At 36.7% G+C, this 20316-nt stretch overlaps 1 protein-coding gene across 1 annotated transcript in view; it reads right to left on the reverse strand.

Moving 5' to 3' along the window:
* LOC128994935 (eIF-2-alpha kinase activator GCN1) overlaps nt 1-20316 on the reverse strand; it is a 300111-nt gene that overhangs the window by 136811 nt on the left and 142984 nt on the right. The window contains exons 34-38 of the mRNA XM_054419780.1: nt 12129-12362; nt 11070-11264; nt 7236-7391; nt 5089-5179; nt 3391-3533 (exon numbers count right to left, since the gene is read on the reverse strand). Of these exons, the coding sequence (XP_054275755.1) occupies nt 3391-3533; nt 5089-5179; nt 7236-7391; nt 11070-11264; nt 12129-12362 (819 nt within the window). The remainder of the gene's footprint in view (nt 1-3390; nt 3534-5088; nt 5180-7235; nt 7392-11069; nt 11265-12128; nt 12363-20316) is intronic.

Genomic DNA, 20316 nt, shown 5'->3' on the forward strand with positions numbered 1-20316 from the left:
TATCACTTAAGTCCAGAGGAGATGGGAGGTCATCTATGTCTTGAAGGCATTTAATTGCTTGAGTAACTACTGCGTTCATTAGCAATATTTTCTCTGTAGTGTGCAAAACCGAAAGGGTGAGTCTATTATAGTAGAGCAAGATTGTGTCGTCAGTAATCCACTCATTTTTCAGTAATGACAGACTGATATGTATGTCATTTGGTCATAAAGGTCTGATTCTATACTCTCATTTTATCAATGTGAACCAACTGAAAGTTTTAGTATAAATCTAAATCTTACAACTGTTTTTATTTGTTTACACCATACCAAAACATATCTTTATTTGTAAAATAAATATTATAAAATGACAACATGCTTAACAATATGATTCTGCAAGTAAAAATTATGAAATAGGCTAGTAAAGCAGCTGACTGACATTTCCAGCAATACACAGGTCTAATATATAGGGGTCTGCGGTGCACCGAAAAAGTCGGTACGGTACGGTACAAGCTTAATTACAGTCATCGGTTCGGTACAACATTTTACACAGTACAAATTCGGTTCGGTACAGCCTATTATAATAATAAATTACTTTCAGTTTACTATCGTTACTATCGTAGTCAACGGCAGTTGGTTCCAAGCACATAAAAGTCTTATCAGATGTTTGTTTACGATCTTCATAATTTATTACTAGCGTGATGATGCAATAAAAAACCCATTAGCAGTCCCAAATCCATTAACATTTTATCACGACAATAATTGTTGTATTGAAGTACTTCCAAGAACTGTTGAGTTTTATCACTTTTATTTCTTTACGACTTTCCCCAATTCTGTTTTATCATAAAAATAATAGTTTTATGATGACTGTTAAATGTTATCTCTAACTTAATCAGTATTTTCGTGAATATTGAATTTGCCGCTGGCCATTGCCTACTGCCATAAAACTGTTTATGGCTACATATTAAACTTGTAACTAATCTACAATCTTATTTTATAAATTAAAATATTTGTTATGGATATTTTATCTGTCTATTGACGACCATGGATATATACAAACTTTTGTCGTGATTTTAATTTCAACATCAAAATACAATATTGCACAATCGTGATATTTTAGGCCATTGACCTTCATTATGCATCCGGTATTGCTGTTTCAGAAGAGAAGCACGTTGATAAATTATAAATTGATATTCACGTAGTTAAAAAGAATTATTTTATAAACCTATAAAACAAAATCATAAAATCTTACATAAAGATAACAATAACGGAAATTGTAAAAAGGGTATAAAGATAACAACGTCTATTCTTTCTCTTTGTTCTTCTATTTCTTGGGTTTCCCTTCATCACGCATTCAACAAGTTGCCATGGTTACTAATCACCCATGTAGTTATCAGCTTTTGTGACATAGCGCACAGCAGGGGGTAAAACTTGACGAAAATCGGTAAATTTTTACCTATTATTTAATTACCAATGAATGTACTACTTTATTGGTATTTGGTATTGTATTAATAATCGGTCCAAATGGCAGATTTTTGTCAAATTTTACACCAAATTTATTGAAATTTCAAGGTGAATATTAATAAAACAATTATTACCAAATATTTGTATTCATTTAAAAGATTGATTTGTGGTATTGGGTTCCCCACTGAGTGCAGCCGAGCGGCACTAATGAGGGTCGGACCTTCTTGGGGGTGAACAATAGACGGCTTATCAGACCCTCCCCTCCCCCGTGGTCTGGAGAAAGCATGTAAACAAACTATTGCACAAGCGTGACTTTGACTTGACATTGAGCTGCTTCAACTATAATTTTGTCAAATGAACTGTGATGATCAAAATCAAAAACAATAATTTGGGACCATACTGCTTAACAATAATGGACTGCAATTATTGTTGAACATACAATCCATTTTTTAACAAACTAAGATTATATGATTAAAATACAATTATAAAAATTATCTTGGTATTTTACTTGGGGTAATGAAGTTATGTAGGCTAGTGTAATTCTCGGTTCATCAAGGTTCTACTGAATTATGTTTGGCAGTGAATAAGTGTAGAATGCAATTTATAAATTCAGGGATACACACCTTTTACACAGTTATAAAGTCTAATTGCCCAACATCAAATCTTACTCTGTGATAATCCAAATTTTAGTTTCAGAAAAAAACTTTGCAAGAATTGTATCCATCTTATAACTTAACTAGTTTTGAAGCTGATAAAAAAAAAATGGTCTTTGCCATTACTTCATCATAACCTCCAGTTTTTCATTGTCATCTGCTGTGAACAGCTGGCAAAACCACACTGTCTTCTACTGGATGCTTTTATATGTTTTTAAAATAAAAAAAAAACAACAACTAGACATTGTGTTGGTTGGAAATAATTTACCAGTTTTGTGAAATTATCTTGTCAATAAATGTTTCAAACATGTTTATTCATAAAAACTCTTATCCTATTTTTAAACTACTTTATCATGGCTATTCAAAGTATCTCAGAGTAAAATAGGTAAAGCCTTTATCTCAACTGTGATTTTTCTTGACACAATCCTCGTAGTAGTAAAAGGTTTTGTTTTAATAATATGTGGTACAGTAATTGTTGTTAGAAAACCATGAATGTAGGATACTATCCATTTTCATAGTAATGTCTATGTATTAAAGTTAAAAATAATGGTTTAGATACAGTTCTGAGAAGAAAACCGCAAAAATACGGGTAGCCGCGTACCGTACCGATTTTGTACCGAGAACCGAGGTACAAAATATTGTACCGTACCGAACCGTACCGACCTTAAATTTTCTGTACCGCAGACCCCTACTAATATATGATTGAAAATAACTATTTTTTCACCTAAAATTTGTATATGTCATATGTATGAATAAACCTAATACTACATCAACAAAAATTTGCATTACACAAATGTGGTAAATTTTAATTAGCCTATTGTTACTTCACTCCATTGACAAGTATAAATAGAAAAATGCCGAATTGAGTTGCATCGATTCGAATAGAAAATCTTTTAAATAAAATCGTTGCTTCGAACCAAAAATGTTTGCTGCTTCACACACCCCTACAAGATATAAAAAAATCCTTTTTTTTGCATGTAGGAAAAATCCTGTCCCGAAAATTGGGAAGGAAATAGAAATTTCGCCCCATCCCAAGCTCAAAATTCAATCCCGCCCATCTTTATAACTATCACTTTCCCCCCACCCAAAAAACTATCACTTTCCAGCCAAATATTACCGATAGTACCTAATTCATTTTGTGTTGGCAAGGAAATATTTCAATTGACTGTGTACCATTACACACTACTTGATTCCTAATTTGCATAACAAAATTTGAATTCATTTTTATTCAAACACTATAACAAAGCCAATGGAGTTTGAATTGGTAGATTACTGAACCAAAATCAGAAGTACCTACCTTGGCACAGTCTTCAGTGGCATCACGGACGTACTGACTGCCATCACCAAAGCACAACAGCAGATGAGGCAACACATGGACAATGTATGGCTCAAACAGACGCCCCAACATGTGGCATAGCATCTCAAAGGCAAACAGCGCTCCTGACAAGAACAATCAAGATTAGATTAACTTATTAGGTTCTTGCTAACACAGGGTGTCCACCAGGCCAACCAGAAAAAATTCATGAGTAAAAAAAAAAATCCAGGTAGTTCAGGTCGTACTTTTCATACTAAAATTTCCAACGTGTTTTGCGCGAACTCCCTCAATGCTGTTTTAACACTAACGCAGCTCGCTATTTTAGTTATCGGAGCATTATCAGTTAAGAGGGGAAAAAATTATGATTGCTGTAATATTGCCTGAGACAAGTATTCAATTTTTATATATTACTGATTAAATAATCCAAAAATTAAAAACTAATCCTTAAACCTGCAATTTATTAGTAACTTCCTAAAAATAGTGATATATCGATACAAAAATTTATCGAATCTCTGTACAGATACCTGAAAAATAGATTCTTAATACTGATCATAACAATTTTTCCAAATTTTCTGAAGGATTACTACACCAACCCCTGGCTTTATGTACTTTCATATAGTATAATTTTGGAGTAATGGGTTGTTTTCCAAGTAGCCTACATAAATGATAATGCAGAAATTACAAAAATTGCACGTAGCCAATTTATGTTTTAAACCCTTCTAAACATATTAAATAAATACCACGTTAAAGGTAGATGAAGATATTACAAAAAAATATTTAAAAAACTTTCTAAAAGTGTGCCATTTTGAAAATTTTGGTAAAGCCAAACTCAAGGTTATATTGTTATCATCTAACACAGTCGTAGAGACACCATCATCGTTTTCTGCAATAACTGAAAAATCCTGAATATCCACTCAGTAACAGAAACATCACCACTGTCTTCCGTGGTCGTGAAAAAATCCTGATATTGTTCAGCGGTAACGGAAACATTATAATCGTCTCCCGCGATCACAGTAAAGTTATCATAATCTTCCTCGATGGTAGCTTAATTCAAATAATTTCCCGCGGTCATCATTGTCAAGCAATATTGTTGGACATCATCATCGTTTCCCGCAGTCACGGAAACGTCATCGTCGTCTCCCGCGGTCATGAAAACGTCATCGTCGTCTCCCGCAGACACGAAAACGTCATCGTCGTCTCCCGCGGTCACGGAAATATCATCGGTCTCCCATGGTCACGGAAACGCCATCGTCGTCTCCCGCGGTCACGGAAATGTCATCGTCGTCTCCTGCGGTCACGGAAACGTTGTCATCGTCTCCCGAAGTCACGGAAACGTCATCGTTGTCTCCCGCGGTCACTAAAACGTCATCGTCAACTCCCGCGGACACGGAAACGTCATCGTCTGCATGCGCGATCACGGAAATGTCGTCATCGTCTCCCGTGGTCACGGAAACGTCGTCATCGTCTCCCGCGGTTACGGGAACGTCATCGGCGTCTCTCTCGGTCGTGGCTAAAAATTCCCAGTTAAATACAAAATTCACGCATAATTCCCGGTTCAAAAAAATCACGCATAGTTCCCGGTTTTCCCGGTCTGTGGACACCCTGTAACAGATATAAAAATCTTTTTTTAGAATAGTAATAATAATATTTGTTTACATTGTGAGTGATTTCTCTCCTTACCTTCACGATGCCTGTAGTTCTTTTTGTCTTGAATTGCATTTGTCAGCGTACTCATTATATCCAGTTGTTTCAGGACTAGAATACCCATACCCTGAGAAAAATACAATTTTGTCAGTAATTTGAGATGGGTTGATACAAAAATTGATCAATTCTTGATACTGATGCCTGAAAAACCAAGTTTTGATACAGAGTTTTTGAACTAAACAAAAAATTAAAGAAGCAATAACAAATTTTGACTATCTCAAGCAAGGAAATATCATCACGGTCATATATGATCGCAGAAAAATCCAAAATAACCCTCAGCGGTAACAGAAAGAAACATTAGGATTTCCTACAATGGCAAAATATTGAGCGTTTCTTTCGGTCACAGGAACATTATCATTGTCTTCTACAATCCCAGCTAAATCCTAGATATCTTAACTGCAGTTCTAGACATCGTTATTGTCTCCGGATTGCAAAAAATAATGAAAATCTCCTGCCGTTGTAGACATTATCATTCTCTTCCGCGATTGTGGCTAAATTCTGATCATCTCCCACAGTGGTGTAGGCATTATCATTGTTTCCCACGGTCACAGAAACATTATTTTCATCATCTGCAATCCCAACGAAAGAGTAAAATTTTTTAGGCCTAACATAAACCAAGAAAACTTATAGAACTAGCAAAACTGAGTGTTTTAGGTTCTAAGTGCAAAGTTAGAGTAAATGGAGACGGGATATCTCCATTGCTGTTCAATTTAGCCATAGAAACAGCCCTTCAGAAAAATAAGAAAGACAGAAGTAGGGATTAAGATAGGAACAAACATTAACTTGCTAGCTTTTGCAGATGACATAGTATTAATTACACATAATTTACAAAGAAATTAAAGATGTAACAAAAATGCTTATTGAACATGGGGCTATACATAAATGAAGAGAAAACCAAGTTTATGACATGTGGAAGAAAACAAGATGATGACCAACCAAGATACCAAAATAACAACTACATTGAAATTGAAGAGTATAAATTTGAAAAAGTAACAAATTTGAAGTAATTGGGAGTCATCCTCACCAGCGATAATGATGAAATACAAAATACAAAATAGATTAACCTAGAACAAAAAAGTTTTTCGGCCTGTCACAAGTTACTAACTTCAAAAATAATATCCCACACCACCAAACTCAGGATTTATAAGACAATCATCAGACAAGTTCTCCTGTATGGTTCAGAAAATTGGATCTTAAGCAAGATATCAGAAAGGAAAGCTATTTATTGTATTTGAGAACAAGATTTTGAGGAAAGTGTACGGACTGATTTTTGAGGATGGACAATGGAGATCGAGACATAATTGGGAACTTAGAGAATTATTTAAGGATCCGGATATTGTCGCTGAGGTACGGAGCAGAAGACTGAGATGGACAGGGCATATTCTAAGAAAAGATGACAACTCCCTATCAAAGAACATCTTGAGGAATAACCCAGAAGGTAAAAGACCCCTTGGAAGACCGAAACTTAGATGGTTCGACCAAGTGGAGAAAGACCAGAGGAAGCTAGGGAGAAGGAAGGAAGATGCAAGAAGCCCTATTGGAGGCAGTGTGTTGGGGAGGCCAAGTACCATCTAGGGTACCAGTGGCCACAGCAGTAAGTAAGTAAGTAACATAATCTTTGCAGAAGAGTCGGGTATCGCTATTGGCATGTACTCTTGACGATCAATTCTTGATACTGATAAGTGATAACAATGTCCAAGAGTTCATTATTGAGAATTGGTATTGAGAATCTGTATTTAGAATCGACGCATACCTAATATTAATATAGATCAATTAAGTCACTAACCACATCAACAAAATTTGCAAGTGTATTTATTATCTGTTATTAAAATCTAATTTAAAAGAGCTTTTTAAGAAGAAAAGAAGAAATAATATGGAGCGAAAGGTTAGGTAATGTGAAATGTGCGTGACAGTATTGACTAGTCCTGAATGATACAGTGTGGTTAAGTTCTGTTTATCATATTTTTACTAAGTTGTGGTAACAACATTAGTCTACTAAGCATTGCTTGCAAAAGATTTTAATGGTCATTAGCTATTATGGTCTTAAAATTCAAAATAAGCTCCACTACTGATTTCACAAAGACAATATTATTTTATACTTGTTACTCTTAAGATGAAAATACCTTGACAAGTCCTGCCAGTCCGTAGGCAGCTCCCTTGCGTTCCCCATAGTTTTCTGAGTCCAGCAGCTGGTTCAGCAGCTTCTGTACCAAGGCGGGGGCATCCTCCTTCATAGCGGGGACCAGTGGGGGCAAACAATTGGCTACTGCTTCTTGTACCTGTGCAATCACAGGTAGTTCAATTGTTTGAAAGTATTCTTTTAAAAATAAAAATGAAATATAAGTAATGTGGAAAAAACTGGTGGTAACGAAATATTGCTTTTTTAACACAGGGTTGAAACTTGCTTTTATATTCTTATCTTATCTAATAGGTGCAGGCCAAGACCATGAAGCACTTCATCCGATAATCAAATTATTGCGCACCCCAGACAATTGTTTTTTTTTTATGACCTTACAGGTTTAGGCGTCCAATGAAAGCCTGTAGCTTCCCAATTAGGTCCTCCTCGGGAAGATATCTGCCTCTTGCCCCATTGCCAAGAGTTATCCTTCTAGCATCAGAGAGCTCGTAACAATCAAAGAGAAGGTGGTCGGCTGTCTCCTCTGACCTATCACAGTGCCTACAGATCGGTTCACCATCAAATAAGCCCATCCATTGTAAATGTTTCCTGAATCTTTCATGACCAGTTATCAGTTCAACAGTTAATTTAATTCTTCGTCTGTCTAGTCTCAAGAGGTCAGAGGCAACCTTTTTTGAAGGCCTAAACAGAGTAAGCTTGCTGACCCTAAGAAGGGGAGTATCGACCCAGCGTTTGCGGTGCTCTTCTTTGGCCCATGGCGCAATCGAAGAACATGCGACCGATTGGAGATCAAATCCGAAATGGGTATCAAAGTGCCAGCCAACTAGAGATCTGCGAATCGTGTCATTTCGGAAAGGCCATTTACCATTTGGAACACGAGAACGCCCCTCAGCCCCAGATGAGTTGTTATCCGACGATGTTTGCGGCCCGTTTGACCCATCATTCGGAGGTCGCCGCTACTTGATCGCCATAAAAGACCACTTTTTAAGGTACCGATATTGTTTTGTCGCAAGGGAAAAATCTGCTGTCAAGGAATTGCGTGAAGTGTTGGCTAAAGCACGTACAATTGGTCATCACGTCAGAGAGTTTCTCAGCGACAATGGTGGTGAGTTTGACAACGCTGAAGTTCGTCAAATTCTCAGAGAATATGGTGCTAACCAACGTCTGACAGCACCGTATACAACCGAACAAAATGGTGCTGTGGAGAGAGAGAACAGAACAATCGTCGAAATGGCCCGGACCTTCAAGTACGAAAATCCAAATGTAATATTTCCTGCAGCGATCTGAACGAACTTGTCATCACTGCTGGGTACGTTTGGAATCGAGTGAGAAAGTCAGCAGTTGCTAACAAATCAGTCTTTGAGCTCTGGTTTGGTCAAAAGCCAAGGATCAAACAACTGTGAGCGGAAAAAGGACAAGAAAGCTGTGGTTGGTTACCTGGTTGGATACGATGGTGATGAACGATATCGAATCTACGTCCCAGAGAGAAGAGATGTCGTAGTTTCTTGTGACATTGGTTTTCACGAAATTGTTGGAGATTGTGACAAGAAAGTTTAGTGGCCAATCAAGATTGAGAAAACCAATGACACCAAAGAAGATTGGCAAGAAGTTGAAGAGACTATTGACGAGCCTAGTTCTCCAGTGAAGGGTGATGATGAGCCTATACGAACTGAGGACACATCAAGTAGCAGTGATAGTGAAGATGCAGCGTTATCCAACGATCCTGCAACCAGGCACTCGACTTGGAAAAGAAGCCAACCCGAGTGGCTAAATGATTACGTCTCGTCTAACTTTGACGAAGTTCTTCTTGTTGACGATGAACCTAAATCTTACACTGAAGCCATGAGTTCAGAGGATAGTGCTGAATGGAAAACAGCAATGGACAAAAAAAAATAGCATCCATGCATGCACAAGGTGTATGGGAATTGACCGAACTCCCTCCGGGAAAGAAGAGTATTGTTAATATAACAAAGGGCGGTAGCCGCCGTGGTTGATATTGCGTGGGAAGCGCGGCGGTTGAGAGTACTTAGGAGCACATTGAGAAGTATAGGCTAGGCCTATGTTTGAGGCCCTGTACAAATGAGGGCGGTAGCCGCCGTGGTTGCTATTGCGTGGGAAGCGCGGCGGTTGAGAGTACTTAAGAGCAAATGGGACCGTTCACATGCAACCACCCACTTTCAATCAACCGCAATAAACTGTGGCAGTTGTAGATTTCCCGGCTCCCACACGGTTGGAGTTACTAGAGTTGGAGTGAGAGCGTACACATGAGGGCGATAGCCGCGGCGGTTGACAGCAGTTGCTACTATGATCACAGACATCTGCGTGCTCGCCCTGTAGACATTGCTCTCTGTGTATTGGTGTAGTGTGTAGCTGTAGCTGTACAGTCCAGTCCCGCAAACTCGGCACTCGATAACCCGGCAGTCTGGATAACTCGGCCATCACCTGGCTCAGAAAATTAGTGATTTTTTGAGTCCGAATTAAACCTGGACTCAAGCCAGATCAAGTCAAATCATTTGCAGCTCGTACCAAGGATATGTTGTGCTATATCTGATGACTTAATACTAACTTGTAACATAAATATAAATAAAAGAGGCAGTTAAAAAGCTTAAAAATTGTATTGTTCTTATTTTTAACCCTAGTTCCCGATAACCCGGCATTTCACAAACTCGGCACCCTTCCAGTCCACATTACGCCGAGTTTGCGGGACTCTACTGTAGTTGACGTAGTGTAAGTTTAATGGCCATACAAGCTGCTGTGGAACCAGAAAACTTTGACACTGAACTGTTCATTGAAGAAGTACAAAAAACAAGATGCATTTGGGATATGTAATGCAATGACTATACAAATCGGGAAATAAAAAAGTTTGTGTGGCAAGAGTTAGTACAATTTTTTTTCGGAAAAGAATTGTCAAGTAGAACAAAGGAAAAAATTAGGTAAATACTGTACTGGCTGTCCAGTGACCGTCAATTCACAGCACAACCGCAGCGTCAGCCGCTGCCATGTGTACGGTCCTAGGCGGCCACTGCCCCCCTCATGTATACAATGGCCTTAGAAAACGGGGTCTAAATATAAAAAAAATAGTAAAAAAACTGCTGACATAAAAAAATAAATTTATTTTTTTTTCTTTTACATAAGTGGGTAATACATTCATGTGGGTTTTACATAAATTTTACTTAAGTTAAGCTGGGTACGTCTAGTGTTCAAATTTCCAGATTATTACACTACAATTAATATTTGAATTCACGTTAACTACTTGTAGATACTTTTACTAATCAGAATAAGTCCATCTATATAGTTAAATCTCTGTTCACTATTTATTAATTAGATATATTAGATAACATAAAAGCTGGCTGTGATATGCAGCTGAGGTATTATTGAGCACTTTGGGGAGTTTGATAGGTTCATTTCAGTATGGTTTGAGCAACAACAGGAAATGTGCGTGAAATTAGCGGTGGTTGGTGGAAAATATATTGGGCCCAGGTATATTAATTATACTCACACTACCGCATTTCGCCACAGAATGTATCACAACCTTACATAACTTAACCTAACTGCTGCAGCAAGCTGTAAATTAGTGAATTCGATAACAGCGGTAAATTTGAGATTTGGATTCAACTCGGAACTGGTTTTAAAATTCGGATTCGATAACAGCTGTAAATTTGAGACTCGGTTTCGACTCAAGACTAATTAAAATATTCGGATTCTATCTGGATTCGATAAAATCTGTAGAGCTATGATTCGGATTCGAATCAAAATTTATGGATTCGCACAGCCCTGATAATTGTGTAACACCTTGGTAATTGTGTGCTGTATAAAATACCTGCTGAGATGGGGTGGACAAAGCATCTATTAGTTTTCCAACGATCGGTTTGATCTTCTTGTCATCTTTGTCAAGATGCCGGGCCAGTGAGCCCATGAGAATCACAACAGACTGTCTCACAGCGTCGTAACTGCCAGAGTCAGGAGCTCGGTCCAGAAAGTCCTCAAACACAGGGAGAAGGCTGTTCACAGTGTCCTGTCAACATGGCAAAAATTAATTTACCATCAATTTCTTGGGTAACAGCGAGGGTCAAACTTAATTATTTCAAATCGGGATGTGTCATTCCTGTCTTGGGTCAAAACCGGGTGGTTGCTTTGGTCAGTATTGCTATTTAAAAGTATTAATTATTAGACTACTATTGGCTCCTAAATATGTTACATCATTTCCTAATATTGCAATGAAATACGCACACATCTCCCGTAGTGATCGGTTTAGGTTCAGTTAGGGTTTTTATAAAATCGGTTGTCAGTTATCTGTTTTATTTTTATTTTTTAACAAATTTCCCTATAGGGAGTAGCTATTATAGTAGGTAAGACCTAGGCCAGGGACCAATTTACTTTTTTACTTTGATGTCCCCAGAGGCCAAAAACACTATTCGTTCAACAACAAAATTAGGGGTAAACCAGGTTTCCTAAACTAAAATGGTCTGGCAAACCCACCGCCACCTTGGAAGTTTTTTGCAACCCACTTATAAAAATAATATTATAGAGTACCGGTAATAGATTACAGAATTGGATTGCAGAACGGGTAAACAAGTTATAATTCATATTAAATACATACCTTTAACATGTTTCCCTTGAAATTATTGTATTTTATCCATTTATGAGGATAAAACATGTACTTGTTTGTGTTTCTATGACATTATTCATGTAAGTAAGTACCTAAACTGTCTTTTTAGTTTGACATGTTTAAAAGATTGAAGTATTCAATGGACATCAGTAATTTACATCAGCAGACACTGTCGTTGTCTCAATTACATCCATTTATAATCAAAACTGGAGACAACTTTCACACGGGGTGGAACCAATGTCTAGTTCTATAGCCAGGTTTATGACTCACCTTGCCGTGGAGGTCCACAGTGGCCAAGGCTGCAGTGAGCATGTTCTTCCTCACTTCCCCACTCTTGTCTCCCAGACCCGTGCATACAAAGAACGTAGCCAACTCAGACACCAGTGGAGGAGTCAGCAGAGGTGCCAACTGTGTAAGAGCCAATGCTACTCCACTACGTGGCTCCCATGTATCTATAGGTTGCTCAATCACACGCCCCAGGCTGTCCAACTTGGCTGGCACTAACTATAAACAGATAACCAATCATATAACACTATGTACACTCATACACCAGTGGAGCAGTGAGCAGAGGTGCCAACTGTGTAAGAGCTAGTGATGGCGGCCATTTTTAAATTTTAAGTTGAATCAAGATGAACTTTTTTCTAACATTAGTATTTTCTATCTTAACCTACATACCAAGTTTTACTAAGATCGGTTGAAAAATTTCAAAAATAAAAATGTTTTTTATAAAATATACAAAATGGCGGATATCTGGTTAACAAAGCGATTTTGGAAAAAATGTTAATCTTGATTTTCTCTTTATTATGACCCATAGAACCCATTTCTGGAGTTTGGCTGTTTACTTATGGATATCTATATCTATAAAAGAGGAACTATGTATGTATATATATGTGTATATACGTTATGGACTCCGAAACCGCTCGACAAATTGTAATGAAACTTTCAGGCATTATTAAGCATCTTTCAAGGATGGTTCGAGTGAAGTTTGGTGCAGATCCGTCAAAAGGGCTCTGCCCCAGAGGGTTTTAAGTGGACAAATGTCAGACTTTTTGATCTACAATGTTTACAAATTGTTTAAAACATAAAAACCTTTATCAAAGTATTATAAACAATAAAAGGGATGACTTTTTTAAATTTATGACAACAGCTAATTTGCAACCAAAAGGTGAGTGAGCGTAGCGAACGAACATCAACATGGAGGCGAGTTAGCGTAGTAAACGAGCTAACCTGAAAACAAGTGAGCGCAGCGAACGATTTCCAACCTAAAGGTGAGTGAGCGTAGCGAACGAACTTCAACCAGGACGTGATTGAGCCATGTGAATACTTATGAAGTTAAACGGGGCAAAGCCCGCAGGTACAGCTAGTACATATAAATTCAAACATTTGGTGTTTTTGGCCTCTAGGGACCTCAAAACAAAAAGTAAATCGGTCCCGGGTCCAGGTCATACCATGAGTACTACGGTAATTTACCCGGCTTGATTTCTACTAAAATATTCCCTATAAATTTTCAGATTTATTTCCTATTTAAATAACATTAATTTTAGTGAGTAGTTTGGTTTGCTGCTACGGGGAAGATGTTGAGATGTGTTTTTTCAATTGAAATATTGATAGCTTAGTATGAAATAAACCAAATTGCCAAATTTGATTAAAATATATCCATAAACAAGCAAACTAGAACAGTTTATTTATTCTCCATAAGAATAACATGGGAATTTTAAATTTACAATTTTTTAAATTTTCTCCGTAGTCAATGAACATTCAAAAACACTTCAATATACTAAATTATTTGTTTTTTTAAGCTCTTCAAAATGATCTAGAGAGAAATTTAGAAATTTTAAGTTTTTAGGGTCAAAAATGAGAAAAACCCATTTTTACCCCATAAAACCCCCCATAAACCCCTGATCCCATGGTCCGATTATGCTGGTTCGCGAACTCGTTCGAATATATGTAGGTTTACATGTTTGTACCAAATTTCATCAAAATCGGATCAATTTTGCTCGAGTTATCGCGCTAACGGACACATATATAAATATATATATGAATTTGAACGGATGGTGTTTTTGACCTCTGGGGACCTCAAAACGAAAAAGTAAATCGGTCCCGGGTCTAGGTCTTACCATGAGACCTACGGTAATAGCTTATTCCCTATATGGGAAATTCGCTATATAAGATAAAAATCTAATTAATGATTACTTATAATTTTTAATTAATTATAAAACTAATTTTAAAATTTAGTATTATAAAATTAAACTGTCATAACCTAACCTAACCAACCAAACTTGCTGATATGAAAAATTTGTTAACAAAAAAAAAAGAGCTTCCAGCGGGTTACGAACCCGGGACCTCCTGAACATCAATCCGCAACGCTACCAACTATGCCACGAACACCGCTGAAATCACATCGTTTCATTACGGTAATCGTGTTGCCTCAAGAGAAGAATTAGCCACTAGAGATATGACGTCACTACACCTTTAGCCTTAGTCCCTCCCGTGTGCCCATTCCATCATTAGTTTATCTTAGGCTCAATTACATTTTCTTAGTATATTTTACAGCACTTTCAAAGAATCAAAATACCCAGGCCTAGGCCTAATTATTTAGGACGGCCTATATAAACTGAATAACAAACAATGAGGTTATAATATCAGCAAAGTCACTACAATATCATCATTCTAGTTCATAAGATTTAGATTGCTTAAAGCATACAACGCAATAAATAAATATGGGAAATAAAAAAAATTGAAACCTGACCGCCAACAATGTACAAAGATACAGAAAATGCAATGACATAATTTGAAACCAATTAGGCCTACGTAGTGATAAAAATTTAATGCAAACAACAATGCTTTTGGTTTTGTCAACTGAAAGATAAACTACAGTATCCATAAAAAAAGGGTTTAACTTAGTTATGTTTATGATTAGTTACATGTTTTATATGAAACCATAAACAGTTTTATGACACTAGGCAATGGCCAGCGGTAAATTGAAGTACAAGTAAGAAGTGAAATTTAACAGCCATTATAAAACTATTATTTCCATGATAAAATATGTTTGGGATCTAATAATGATTACCCTAGTAATAAATAAATAGTTGTAAAGGAATAAAAGTGATACAACTTTTATGAGCTAAATTACTACTGAGTCAACAGTTCTTGGAAGTACTTGACTTGACACTTGATTGTCGTGATAAAATATTAATGGGTTTGAGACTGCTAATGGGGTTTTTATTGCATAATTACTCTAGTAATTAACTATGAAAATGTAAACAAACATCTGATAATGTGCTCCTAACCAACTAGCAATCGATAAAATTATGGCCCATTAAAAATTTAAGGACATAGTCTGGCATTTAAGGACAATTCCCTACATTTCATGGCCAATAAAAAATTAAGTACAATTCCCGGTTTTCCCGGATTTCCCGGTTGGTAGACACCCTGTAATAGCTTATTCCCTACATGGGAAATTCGCTAAGAGAGTGCATAAAGATTGTAAAATCCACCCTTATATGAAAAAAGAGTCCAACATTGAGTTGACGCCTGTGCACTCCAAATGGCATCAACATGAAACACTCACCACTCATCACCACTGACTTGCTCTATTTCCCCCTATCGAGTAATCTTCAGTGTAATCTTTGCTCAATAGTTAGAACTAATATTTTTATCACTTTGTACTGTATTTTGTAATCTAATTAACTATACAGCCCGATGTGTATCCCAACCTTTATATTATACAGCCGGATGTGTAACTAGTAACGTACCGAATACAAATGTTTGGGCACTTCTAGATGAGCTAGAGACGTGAAATTTTCAGTGTTTTGTAGGTCTAGTGCCCAAACCCCCGGTAAAAATCCAAAAAGTCGCTTTTTCCTCTTTCAACCCCCCCTAAATTAACTATACCCCCATGTTATTCTTATGGGAAATAACGTTGAAAAACAACAACTTTCATGAGACTCATCTGAACCGTTTAGAAACTTGCTAGAGACTTGGAATTTGCGTAGTATTGTACTATGGGATCTTACATTACTGGTGAAATTCGTTAAAACCCCATTTTCAAAGTTCTACCCCCCCAAAAAAATTCCATAAAAATTTTGGTTTTTGGAAAAACATGTTTTTTTTAAAAACGGCTGTAGCTCGAAAACGGTAAGAGCTAGAATCGATTTGAGGGAAAAACGTAGGTTCGCAATTAAATTTTCTACAAGACAGTTTTGTCAGTAGTTATATCGAAATTCGCACTCCTTCGCCTTCAAAAAACGCTATACTTCCAAAAATTGTGAAAATTCTCGATTTTTTTACATGTTTTTAATTTTTTAAACGACTTTTCGTACATATATTTCTACTTTTTATGATCCCAACGTTGAAAGGAAAGTCCCTAAAGTGACCTTCTATAATTTTCATTTATGAAAAAAAAAATTAAAAATGGTGGATTTTGTAGTGACAAAAAATCCATTAAAAACAAGTAATCCGTTAAAAAAGATAATTTTTAACGAATTTTCTTATGGAGAATTAGCGTGCTTTGACAGGCGAACTAGTCGTAAACGTCAGTAGGTGAATTATGGGCGTTTTGCAACAGAAAACACATTTTTGTCACTTCTAGGTTAGCTAGAGATCTGAACATTTTTTGTGAAGATTCGTCTGGATACGAAACCACCCAGAAAGTCCCAAAATTTAGTTTTTCGAACTGCAACCAACCAAATAAATTCCCTTAAATCCCCATTTTTTTGGTGAAAACACGGTTTTTTTTATATCTGTAGCTCGAAAACGGTAAGAGCTAGAAAGGATTTGACGGGAAATCGTGAGTCTGGAATTAAATTTTCTACAAGACACTATTATTAATTTTTCGGAAATTGCACATTTCACCTTCAAAAAACGCCCTACTTTCAAAGATTGTGAAAAGTCTATATTTATTACGTGTTTTAAATTTTTTTTAACTACCTTTCGTATATAATTGGTACTTTTTATGCTCCCAACGTTGAAAGAAAGGTGCCTAAGATGACCTATTACATTTGATAACCTACTCAAAAAATAAAAGTGGCGGTTTTTCAGTAAAAAGGGTAGTTTTTAACGCTTTTAACGCATTTGTAATGTAGAATTAGTATGCTTTGACACGCAAACTAGACTTAAAAGTAAGTAGGTAAATTATGGATGTTTAACAACAGAAAAAGCTAGATAGTGATCAATCCCATCTTAATCCCCCCACCTCTATCATCCCCCTTTATAAAGTGTATGTTAAACTGTTTATAGAAATAGAAAATGATAAAGATTTTTGCAGAAGCGAGGTCTGCCCCCGATGGGGGCCCATTCTTATTACTGATGATTTTAACCCCCCCCCCCCCCCCCGGCCCACGAAGGGGGCCTAAGACTCTATAAATATTGTTACCTCCTCAAACCCCTTAGATTGTAACGTTATTGCTATATTATTATCGCTAAATCTATACCATAAATACCTTAGAAGGTTTTGGAGCACCAAACACACATCGAGACTCTAATATGTCAGGACTTGTTTAATCATCCCCTAATCATATACCCTTTATGAATTACCTAGCAACCGCAAAGTTATCATAATATTTAGACGCAGAAAACATTATCAGACAAAATCATGTCCCCCGAGGAACATTCCCACTACACCCAACCAAAAAAGGGGGCCTGGGAGCCCCCAGCGAGCACAAGGCGAGTCTGTGTAACTGACTGATCAGGTATAATAATGTTTGGGCACTTCTAGACGTACTAGGGAGTTGAAATTTGGCACGCATGTGGGTCTTGGACCCAAACCCCCGGGAAAATTCCGAAAAGTCGCATTTTCACTTTCAAACCCCCCTAAATTAACAATTTCCCCCCCTATGTTATTCTTATGGGAAATAACATTGAAAAATACCGACTTTCGTACGCTCATCTGAACCGTTTAGAAACGTGCTAGAGACTTGATTTTTGCGTAGTATTGTACTATGGGATCTTTAATTAGCGATGAAATTTGCAAAAGGCCCATTTTCAAAATCCATTTTCCCATTTCCAAAAATCCAAAATGGCGCACCTCTGAAAACGACAAAACACGTTTTTTTCAAAAGGCTATAGCTCGAAAACGGTAAGAGCTAGAAAAGATTTGAAAGAATTTTCATGAACGGGAATTAAATTTTCTACAAAACCCTCTTGGGCGTTTTCCGAAAATCGCACTCCTTCACCTCCAAAAAACGCCCTACTTTCAAAATTTGGTAAATCTTTTTCAAATTTTAACGGTGTTTGCTACTTTTTCCAACTTAAGTAAATTATTTTTGCAAATATTATTAATGCTTTTTATTAACTATGGTTTACCTTAAATTTCAGTAATTTAATGTTTTTTCGCATCTTTACTCCTTGACCCCCAAAACTTAGGTTTAATGTCGAAAATTGAAAGGTTTTAACACTTTTACGAAGCCCTATGTTATTCTTATGGAGAATAGCTAAGCAATTTTAAGACTTTGGTATGCTCATCTGATCTGTTTAGAAACGTGCTAGAGACTTGAAATTTGGTAGTATTGTAGTATGGGATCTTTAATTATCGGTGAAATTGGAAAAAATTCCATTTCCAAATTTAAACCTCCCAAAAAATCCAAAATGGCGGACATAGAAAAACGAGAAAACACGTTTTTTTTTTCAAACAGCTATCGTACAAAAACGGTAAGAGCTAGAAACAATTTGAGGGAAAATCATAGGTTTGGAATTAAATTTCCTACAAGACACTATTATGCGTTTTTCGGAAATCGCACTTCTTCACCTTAAAAAAACGCCCTACTTAAAATATGTCTTAAATTTATTTCAAATTTCCATCGATTTTTGCTATTTATCGTACCTAAATAATTCTTTTTGCAAATATTATTAATGCTTTGTATTCTCCTTAGCTTACTTCAAATTTGACTCATTAATTTAATCTACCCCCCCCCCCCTAAACAGATCTTGAAACACTGTATTTAGTTGTGGTTGTTTTCTTTTTAACAACCAACATAGTTGCTTGGCAACTCATAAGGGCAAAATTTTTGGCTAATTGTCATCGGTACAGACTATAAAAATTAATTACTTTCAATTCACTGTCGTTAGGAGCACATAAAAAGATTTATAAGATGTTTGTTTAGGATTTTCATAATTTATTACTAGAATAATGGACAAGCATCTAGGCAGCCAGTGCAACTCCGAGGATCGTGGATCAGAACACCCCCCACCACCACACCATGTCGTACGCTTCCGAATCATACCGGCGCATCAGCATAGCCTAACTGTTCGCGGAAAATTGTTATCTCTATCACTGTCCCTGTCAAAACGTATCGTTTCTAGGTTAAATTTAAATTAAAAATAATTAAACTGTCATAACCTAACCAAACTAACCAAACTTGCTGATAATGAAAAACTCTAATAAAAGTTTACTGATCAAAAAAATAGTTCTGTTCTAAAAATAAAATTATAAATGTCTCAAATTAAATTTTATAATTTTTTAATTATAAAATTAAACTGTCATAACCTAACCAAATCAACCAAACTTGCTAATATGAAAAAAAATGTTGACAAAAAGTTAGTGCTACCAGCGGGATTCGAACCCGGCACCTTTTGGTATCAGCCCGACACGCTATCCACTACACCACCAAGGCTCATGACTAGGCTCCGTATCGTTGCGGTAATGGTTGACGTCACGCCATCGGCACGGAGCGGTGGTGGGGGGTTTCCAATCTGATCCATGATCCTCGGAGTTGCACTGGCTGCCTAGACGCTTATGAATAATGGGGCAATAAAAACCCCATTAGCAGCTCCACAACCATTAATATTGTATGATGACAAATTGTTGTAGGCAAGTCAAGTACTTCCTCCAAGAACTCCTTGAGTCAGTAGTTTAGCTCATTAAAGTTTTATCACTTTTATTCCTTTACGACTTCCATGATTTATTTAATTTAATGTTTAAAGAAAGGTCAGAATATAAATACTTAGGAAGGCAAAACAATAGAAGGGCAGGAGGGGTTGGACAATAACCTCAAAAGGAGCGGGCCACAGCGAGTGGAGAGGGCGAGGGGGGAGGGGAGGGTGCAACCTTGTTTCTATACTAGAAAGGCAAAAGAGTAATAAACTTGTAGTTTGAATGAAACATTTTTTTAATTTTGTACAGGATTCATGGGATCCTCAGGATAAAGTACAAACCACATACAAACTGCAAAATGTGTGTCGAAGGTCTGATTAGACCTTCCGAGATTTAGACCTTCAGCAACTGATCCGTTTTTTACCTTCCTTTAATTTATTCTTTTTCATGTTGTGCTTCATGTAACATACATAGACTAGAGGGCCGCTCATGCCCTTGACAAATAAATTAACATTTTCGCACAAATACAAATCAATATCGTCATTAGACAAGAATTAAAAAATAAAATTTATAAACAAAACCTACCACGGCATATTCTTGAACAAGTATGCCTACAAACCTACGATAAGCATGTTTGTTATTATTATA

The sequence above is a fragment of the Macrosteles quadrilineatus genome, unplaced genomic scaffold (assembly GCF_028750875.1).
Source record: "Macrosteles quadrilineatus isolate MER2022 unplaced genomic scaffold, UCM_ALF_1.0 Scaffold_1__1_contigs__length_201487025, whole genome shotgun sequence".
NCBI lineage: Eukaryota > Metazoa > Arthropoda > Insecta > Hemiptera > Cicadellidae > Macrosteles > Macrosteles quadrilineatus.